The sequence below is a fragment of the Fulmarus glacialis genome, unplaced genomic scaffold (genome assembly GCF_000690835.1).
Source record: "Fulmarus glacialis isolate BGI_N327 unplaced genomic scaffold, ASM69083v1 scaffold20393, whole genome shotgun sequence".
Taxonomy (NCBI): Eukaryota; Metazoa; Chordata; class Aves; order Procellariiformes; family Procellariidae; genus Fulmarus; species Fulmarus glacialis.
This window is the reverse complement of record NW_009201250.1, coordinates 1-9,246: the sequence shown is the minus strand read 5'-3', so window position 1 is coordinate 9,246 and position 9,246 is coordinate 1. Positions and strand designations below refer to the sequence as shown.

The following is a 9,246-nucleotide window of genomic DNA, read 5'->3' as shown; positions in this document are numbered from 1 at the left end:
TCGAACAGGCTGCCAAAGACTCCTTTCATCTCTAGGGAATGCATCAAGACATTAAATTGATGAGTCTGGAAGAAGAAAAAAAAAAAAGAAAAAAGGCGGGATGGGAGGAAAAAGGGGGAAGGGAGCTAAAGATGTGCTCCAGCCTCATCAGAAACAAAATTAACTTCTTCCCTTCCTGCGAGATGTCACTGCCTGACTTGCTGCCTGCCAGCCACAAAAAGTGAAGTGCAAGGGGGACTACAAGGACAGATGAAGCGTGCACTGAGCAAGTGGGATGTTCCTGTGTTAAGACCTCTGCGCTCAGGCACACAGGGCAAGCGAGTGGCTGTAAACAGTAGTTGCTGCGTATGTCTACGTGGCTCTGTTATTCTATTCAAGCCTAAGATGAAGACCACAGAAGTGGATTCAGGCACAGCTGAAAGAGGCAATTATAGTGCAAAAAGAGTAGTCCTAAAGAAACAGAACGTTACTGTGTAATAGCAGCTCTTCTGCCGAGACACCTCCTTTTTAGGGAGAGCAAAATCTGCCACAGAACAAAATGCTAGAAGTTTTGTTGTGCCGGATAAAGAAGAGGAAGGGATGATCAGCAGTGAATTCTGCAACAATCATTGCACTGCGCAGCCGCATCACTCCTGCTGTGGCAGCCTCCGCCTCCGGGCCCCCGCCGCCCCCCCACCCCTCCTGCTGGGGCACCTGCCGCTTCAGTGCCTTCTTCATTGACTTCCACAAAGGACTTGTGAACTACTTCAGAGAGTACCAGCTCATTGCCAGCTGAGATTCCCGAGAAGTCTGCCTTCCCTAAGTCAAATGCATCAGGCATTCCCATGCTGCTCAGAAGGGGTTTCAGATCATAATCCTCTTCCAGTTTAAATCTGGGTAAAGACACCATCACCTCTGTACAGTCCATCATTTCAGGATTGATCCAATCTATCAGCTTCTCATACGTAAGTTCTCTTTCCAGCTAAAGAAAAACCCGAAAGTTACATAGTTAAAATGAGAAGAGAGTCAGTTTTACACAGCTGAAAGTGACAATTACTGTGTTTGTTTACATAGTGCATAATATCCATCTTTTTTCCAGGGTTTAAAGGGTCTCAAGCCAAAAGTGCAAGTTATACTTCTCGCCCAAGACCATGGCCCCAGCTGAGATCAATTCCATATGTTTTTTGGTAGATACAATAAGGATCAGTCTCTTCCACGTAAAGGAACTTTCATAAAACAGATTAGATTGGTGGTTTTTTTTTTACATTTTTACATATGGGAAGCAAAGGCACAGAAGAACCGATGACAAGGTCCCAAAGGAACTGAATCCAGTTCTTCTGTCTCTTAATCACAGGATCCTCCTTCAGGTTGACAAGCTGATGAAAAAGTCTACTCACAATGCCCTTTGCAGTCAGTGTTAGAAAGCCTTATTAATAAATTCCTTGTCCAGAGCATGAAATAGCCAAAACTTGTATCGTATCTCCACCACAGAAGAGATCCTACACTTTCCTGTGAGCCTGTTTCCAGGTGGTGGGCCAGAGACAACCTGTCAGCTGTTGAGAATGGAAGATCTATGGGACAAGCTATAGGACTTCCCAAGAGCTCTCCCAGATCCCCTCTCACCATATATGACGCTCACCATAACCACAGCTAACCTCTGCTCCTGAGGCAGGTCAGGTCTTCTTCTAGAGCCTCTGGCTAAGGGGGCAGCACACACCTTGATCAGTAGTGAGTGATACAAGAAGGCATGCCAATCACTTTGGGGGCAGGGAGGTGTGGGACACTTCAGCTGGTGTTCAGCACTAGCTTTGGAATTGAACTGCAGGTCTATATGCAGTATCAAACTGTCTTCCCTGGAAGGATACAGCCTGTCTTTGCATTTAGCTCAACAACTTACGCTTTCCAAGCCAGTGGATTCATCCTGGATTGCATCAGGGAGCAGGATGATCATGCTGAGTTCATTACCAACATAAGGGAGCTCAAGGATTTTGGTCCTGAAGTCCCCAATATAGGTCATGTTAAATCTATCCTTCTTTAACATCATCTGCACAGGTTTGGTCTCTTTCTAAAAATAAAGAGATGTCAACAGTTAGTATGAGCTAGTATGCTGGTCTCAAAATACGAAGCAGGCATCCAGTTACTCAGGGCTTTTTAGAATTTGACTAAAGAGAACTAAACACACCACAGAGTACAGCCCCACCACTGTCTTTTGTAAAGCAAGAGATAAGAAGTAAGGATCCCTGAGATTTAATTTTTAATTACTAATGTGGAAATGTCTGTGAAATTTCCTTCAAGACAAAGAGGCAAAGACGCATAAATTTGCTTACTTAAGAACTAGTGACAAGCACTAAACAGAGCTGATAAGAAGCAGGGCCTGTGTTCCTTGCTTTAAATGAATACAAAATAATTTCAATGTACGTATTTCTATTTTTAGTCCATGTGGCTCCAAGTGCTGTAACAAAGAGGAATTAAAATATTTTTAAATTATACTAAAAATGCCAAGAAAGTGAGAGCATTATTTTGAATTCTTGAGAGTCACATGGATAGTAAGGAGGGGAAAGATTTTTTTTCCCCCCCTCAATTTCATTCTCTGCTATCTCCTTCCATTATCACATGGAGCATCAGCTACTATTGTTTACATCATTATTTCCTCCTTTTCAGTTAAGAGTTTCATTGCTTTCTCCCTTACCTTCAGGAGATAACCATGCAAGCAGTTTTTTGTTTTTAAAATAAAGCCCACTAAAACAATGCCCACAGAGAATATGGCAGAAGTTATTCTGCGGCAGCAATGACACATGAAAAGAATGGATAAGCGAAGAAAAGGCCACACAGCATGTCAAAATCATCCAGTGAGTTTTAAGAAGTGCAAGAGTCACAGCAATAATGTGACAGGATGCTGGAAAGGCTCCTGGGATGTTAAAGTAAATCTTTGCTGCTGGACAGATTGTATAATAACTAGCTTAAAACTTCAGGTTACACTGGGATTTCCAATTGCTCATTTGAGCCTTCATAGACTTCTGTAGCTCATCAGTGGCTAGGCATTAGTAGGATGAAAATACAAACTTAAGCCATTTAGTTTTACAAGGAAAGATATGTGCAGTTGTTTGCAATCTAAAAGTGAGTTCCTTGGGTGAACCAAGGCAGCATTCCCCAACCTCACATCTTACAGCTTTTTCCAATACTGACCTGGATCCCAGAGACTCTGATCTTAAAATAATAATAATTAACTGAAGACGACTTACATTCAGAAGTTTCTGCACATGTAGAAGTGCTCTTTTCTGCCTACAACCTAACAGAACATTTCTTTTCTTACACACACCAGTTTTATGCTAAAATAATCAAGTTCACTAACTTCTGTGAAATTGTTCACAACTCTCAAATAGCCTGACAACTTCACTCAACTGTTTTCTTCTCCTCCGTTCTCTTTTAAGTTCTGTAATTATGTAGAGGGCTACCTCTCTCAAACAAACAAGAAGGGTAAAGGAAAAAAGAAGAGACAACGAAAGAAATATTTAATTGTTATATTAAAGCTTCTAATAATTATGTGAAACTTAACAGAAATTAAACAGAAAGAGTGTTCATATTAAAAAGAGGGGGTATAAGGAATTTCATACAGCCTACAAATGGTAACCCTGCTTGAATGATTCTTTTTTCCCCCTTCAGAGTTAAAGGTATTCATTTCAGAGTACTTCAGAGTAACAGTGTATTGTCAGCATTTTACCACATCATACCTTGTTAATTCGAAATGGCATTTCTGCTGTTCTCTCTTTGTTGAACTGCTTTTCCCAGTTGCCTTTGAAGTAGATGGCATTCACTAACACAAGTCTGGTCAGTGAATCGATAATTCCCTCTGCCAACAGGTTCTGAATTTTACCTTTATGATACACAGAAAAAAACCCCAATTTTTAACATTTTGACATGTATCTAGTTATTATCTAACACAGTATCTACTCTGTAATTAATACACAATAGATAAGACAATTACGTACCAAACAGAGCAAGAGCTCAATGTTTGGGTTTTTCTAATTCACATCTTGAAATAGCTGTTTACCCAAACCCTGACTGTCATTAAATACAACAGGGCATTCTGCAAAACACTCACCTTCAGTCCTTTCCTCTACCCAGCCATTTATTTGTTTCCTGGAATCTTCCCAAGCATGCATGAAGTCAGTCTGTTCTAGTCCAGCATGGTAGAATTTCTGACTTGACTCTATAAATGACTAACATGGATGTTCAGAACAGCTTTTCAGCAATATATTTTACTCTCATTCAGCCACAGATTATTCTTAAATACACCAAGAAAATCTGCCCGGTTTCCTCCCCCAGCTTCATATAGAGCTGTTGAAGTTTTGTCTGACACATTCCTATTAGGTTTTATACCACCTATTTGAGCTAAGAATTGTCCACTGTATGTTACTAAGTCAAATGGCTTGTTTACTATGCTTAAAGTTCTACGTAACTTAATTGAGAAGTGATGTGGCTAGTTTTGGGGGGTTTTTGCTTCAGTGAGAGAATATATGATTTTGTAAGCTTCTCTCTACATAAATTTCATTCTTAAACCTCCCAGACCAATAGAAAACTTTTAGTTCAGAGGGGACACTGATTTTTCTTAGAGAGGGAAAAAACATGCCTTCTCTCTCATTTAATATAGTTAGATCTTTATTGCACAGATGCAAAGTTTTAAGTACAATCCATGTAATTTTTAATCTATTAGTCAAATGAAACACTAGCATTCTTCATAAAAAGAATCACTGTAAATCACTCCAGGGGAAGGAAAAAAAAACCCAGACAAAAAAAAGAGCCTTACATCTTCTTGCTTCTAGGGAAGCATCTAAAGGAACATGTATAACACAATACCTATTATCCTTATTTAGATCTTCTGATAAGGAATATCTTAGAAGTCATGTACTGCTCAGTATGTTCTCTGCATGATTTGCGTAATAGAAAAACTACAAAATACTGCCCATGCTGAAGAGTAGTAACAATTCTTTTTTATCGTATTTACACACAATCAAGGCAAAAAAGACATACGTCAACCATTTGTCCCACAGCCAAAAATATGAACGGATCATGGAACCCTGAAGATTTAGAGTCTGATGGATTTTATTATGTTTTGCACCAGTTATGCATTCAGATCACAGGCTATCTAAAAGGAGCTTCTCCACCAAGTTCAGATACCAGGCTTTGGCACAATCTGTCACATTGGTAGGTCTCAGCCTAGAAAATCTGGAAAGTAAAACCCAAAGCCTACCTTTGACCTCCAAAGGAAATAGGTAGCAAGTACATTATACTAAAAAACACCACAAATTTAATGGTTACTTACTGAGAGAAACTCAAATGTCTTTTCTCCATAAAGTCGGTTAGCAGTTCTCAGGATATAATTGGTGTTTGGATCATTAATTTCAGAGAGAAGTAATTGATAGCCATTGTGAGCATCCTTGGCTTTGTTCAGAGAAAGCACCTGTAGAAAGACAAACATCCTCAGCAGAGTCCATGCCTTCTCTAAACACACTTGCTTCAGCACATTTTTTTTTTTTTTTTTTTTAAATGATTCTTGGGTTTAAAAACTGTGACTTGAAGCCAAAAGATCTTTTCATCACACCTCCCAGCTGAAGCTTATCATGCAAGTCACATACGATGCACCCAGCCAAATGTTGTACAATAATAAATTAGGGTGCAGAGGAGTCAGCAGTATTTAGTTTCCTTCACTCAAGCCAAGCATTAGAGGATCACAGAGTGGTTGAGGTTGGAAGGGACCTCTGGAGGTTGTCTGGTACAACCCCCCTGCTCAGGCAAGGCCATCGACAGCTGGTAGCCCAGGACTATTTTCAGAAGGATTTTGAGTATCTCCAAGTATGGCAATAATGTAATTTTGGAGAAACTTTAATAAATTTAGATGAAAACAAAATATGTGTTCATACTCCTCTTCCACTTTGCAAAAGAGGCAAACATAATAACAAAAATAACTGATTATGCATTTAATACTGTCAATTGTAGATGTAAAAAATATGGTGGTTTGTGCCACCTGAGCAAGTTTAAAAAAATTAAATCAAGATGCAGCTACCATTTTGACATGCATACAGGTGGATTTTTAATTTTTTTTTTGTGTATGCCTGGCTACATTTTCAAAACATGTATAGTCTGATACTAAGCCCAAAAAAAGATAGAAAATATTTTATGTAGCTAGAAATTCATCAAACCTACAAGAAAAAAGCTAGGTACCTCTTAATGACATATCGAAGGAAGATCTCTCTGTCTCAAAAAATCCAATAAAAACCACACAACAAAAACCAGGAACCTCTTAATTTCCTACTGAAGGAAGCTCCCCTATAAAAACAGGTACTGCTTACAAACATACCAAAGACCTCTGCTCTCTGAGACCAGAATGACAATAATAGTTTAATGTAAGTGCAGGTCACAGACATGACACAGATTTGTTGTTCATGTGGTCCCAAATTCAACACACTAAGTTTATTTAGACATACCTTTGCTATTTGGGCTTCGGTGTTACCTTTTGAACCCAGCAAAATCATAGACAAAGCAGAAGAAATACTAAAAGGAGAAAAGAATAGATTCTGCCTACTTTTGTTCTCACACAACTTTTTTAAGAGGTCAAGTGCAAAAGTGGTACTTGCTGCGCAGAGGCTATCCATGGTTCAGAGCCTGGGAGATAAAACACAAAACAAAAATGGCTCAAATTTATTTGAATACAAACTGGTAAGTTATTTCTGTCTTTTACATTTCCCAGTATGAACTATGCAGCAAGTGGCGTAATTATGCTGGAAAATTATCAACTCACTGAACTTGGTGGAACAAGCACCTTAAATCCCATACTAGGCACTTGAGTTATTTTAGTGATTTATTGCTTGCTTTTCTATTTCAATCCCATACCTGTAACAGAGACAGCAATTTGCACTGGTGTCATTAGACTCTTCACGGGGTAAATAATATTACATCTTTTGAGATTATCATATACAACAGTGTTTTGTTTAGGATTTATTAAAACAAGTCTCTTTTGACTCCACAAAGACAGTTATTTGCCTTTACAGAAAAAACAGAGGAAAAATTTAGGCACCAGAATAGCAGAATTATAAACTCTTACCTTCTCTAAGTCTATATATCTTCAGTATTACCTTCAGCTTATTTGTATGTCTGCACACTGTGTTTTAAACCTAACAGCCAGTCTGGTGGAAGTCAGCAGAATGACTTGACCTACAAGATTAAAAAATAAAAGAAAAAAGTTATTTGGTCAGCATGACAGATTACTGTAATTTCCTGCTGTAGTACAAAGAAAAATCAAAGTCCATTTCGGTTCCATTTTATTGCCTACAACACAGAAACACATACAATAAAAAAATTGCTTATAGATAACTTTATGGTACTTCATTTACACTTCAACACATGTAATTTGATGCCTGTCATACTCTACACACATCAGTTGTGTAGGTAGGTAACTAATGTGAGATTAAACCACACACTTATAAAAGCAGCAATAAATACTAGAATGCTGAGTTAACTACAGATAAGTATCACCAGACATCATAAGATATCAGCTGGCAGTAAAGGTTTCTGCATTTTGCTTTTCCCTTAAGGCAGTGTCTAGTATTGATATGTTGCTACAAAATACAAAACCACACCTAATTCATATTACTAATTCATTATCTCAAATAGGTGGAAAAAACAAGTTTCTGCATGCATGATTTTCCACCTAAGAAAATGTCTTGCTAGTAGCTTGGCAATAAATAGTAGTAACTTTTCTCCTGTTTCTCTTCTCCCATAACTGAAAGGGGGGGGAGAGGCAAGCTTAGATGGAAACAATCCTCCAATTCTGCCTGAAACAAGCAATTTAACTACATGTACTTTACAGCATAAGTTCATGTTGGTTACAATGAAGACCAGAATTTTCCTACTGTCCTGGTACCTGTCAGATTGCTAGCAAGAAGGTTTTTTGACCTGGAGGTCAAAATGCATAGGAATAATGACAGCAGCAAGCAGTATTATCTAGAAAGTTTTTGTAGGGCTTCCATGACAGACAAGAATTTACACACAAAAGGACGCAACTCACACTATTTGCCTACCTGGAAATCAGTGAATTTAACCAAATTGTTAGTAAGATTTCAACAGCTGGGACACAAGGCTAGGAATTGTATCTCTACAGTTATCCATGCTTTCTCCACAGCTCATAAATAGCAACGTAACTACTGATACCATTCTCATCAGAGCAGTTTTGGAGTCAATACAGAATGATTGCACTTCAAGGAACAAAAACCATATGATACAAGCACATATTGGTCAGTCAATTGTAAACTGACTGCTGCAAAACCCTCAGTGATCAGAGGGTTTGCCCACAGCAACTCATTCCTCACTCTGGTCTCCCCGTGGGCTCTGCAGGTCAGTGGCAAGGCACTCGTGCAGAGGTTTCTGGATGCCCTGACCCTGCGTATTCCTATCACTATGAATTTGAAGCATATATTCTCAGCAGTAGACTTTAGGACAGTCTTTATGGACAGAAAAGCTGTATCTAGATTAAACAGCAGATACACACTGCAGTGTCTCTCCCATCTACCAGTTTTGCCATAGGGGAACCTGGCCAGAGCAGAGCGCTGCTGTCCCTCCAGCCTGCAGCCCAAGAGACACATCCCACCAAGACTACGACTTGGATTACCACCTGGTGTATGCAGATGCCTCCCCACTTCACCTCAGCTGCCTCAAGAGGAGTCCAAGCCGACTGTTTCAAACACAGCCAGAAGGGGAACGCAGGGTGATGAACATCAGGTGGTTTCCACCTCCACAGAGAAAGCTGTGTCTGCAGCACAGACATCCCTTTTCCCACTCCCTAACCGAAGCGTGCTTTCTCGAGGAAGAGGGGCGTCATTTAAGATTCGGAGAGTTGGAAGCGATGTTAAAACACTTGCAGAGTGAGATCTCCAACAGTTCCAGGTAACGGCTCCCCACTTCGTACCTCTCCAGGGGCAGGCAGTGGGACACGGGGGATGGCAGAGGCCTGCGACTACCCACCACCACCGGGTGTCGGCCCCATGTGCCTCAGCAGGAGCGGAGAGGGGCAGGGAGGAGCCCCAAAGATCGGACGCTCAGTCCCAGTACGCTCAGGCACAAGAAGCCAACGATTTAGCACTCGCCAGGCCGTAGGCTGGGGAGTAGGAAAGGAGCGAAAAGACCCTCCGCCCCCGCACTGGACTTGGCACCATGAAACACCTTAAAACTCAGCATTTCCGCGGTGCCCCCGTCACTCCTACACATAAAAAA

General features: G+C 40.2%; 1 protein-coding gene across 1 annotated transcript; it reads right to left on the bottom strand.

Moving 5' to 3' along the window:
• Positions 1-507: 507 nt before the first annotated feature.
• Positions 508-7,109, bottom strand: LOC104073938 (serpin B6-like). The gene is made up of 8 exons (XM_009573882.1): positions 7,082-7,109; positions 6,465-6,642; positions 5,303-5,440; positions 4,082-4,199; positions 3,711-3,853; positions 1,877-2,044; positions 698-961; positions 508-645 (listed from the first exon to the last, which is right to left on the bottom strand). The coding sequence occupies exons 2-8, from the start codon at positions 6,630-6,632 to the stop codon at positions 508-510; spliced, it is 1,137 nt and encodes a 378-aa protein (XP_009572177.1). The 5' UTR covers positions 6,633-6,642; positions 7,082-7,109.
• Between the last annotated feature and the right edge of the window lie 2,137 nt (positions 7,110-9,246).

Bases quoted from the DNA above. Each gene is read 5' to 3' on its own strand.
- LOC104073938 (XM_009573882.1), bottom strand. From the start codon at position 6,632: ATGGATAGCCTCTGCGCAGCAAGTACCACTTTTGCACTTGACCTCTTA. The intron at 962-1,876 runs GTAAGTTGTTGA...GTTTTTCTTTAG, and splicing joins AATCCACTGGCTTGGAAAGC to CTGGAAAGAGAACTTACGTA. The intron at 646-697 runs GCAGGTGCCCCA...CCGGAGGCGGAG, and splicing joins ATGAAGAAGGCACTGAAGCG to GCTGCCACAGCAGGAGTGAT.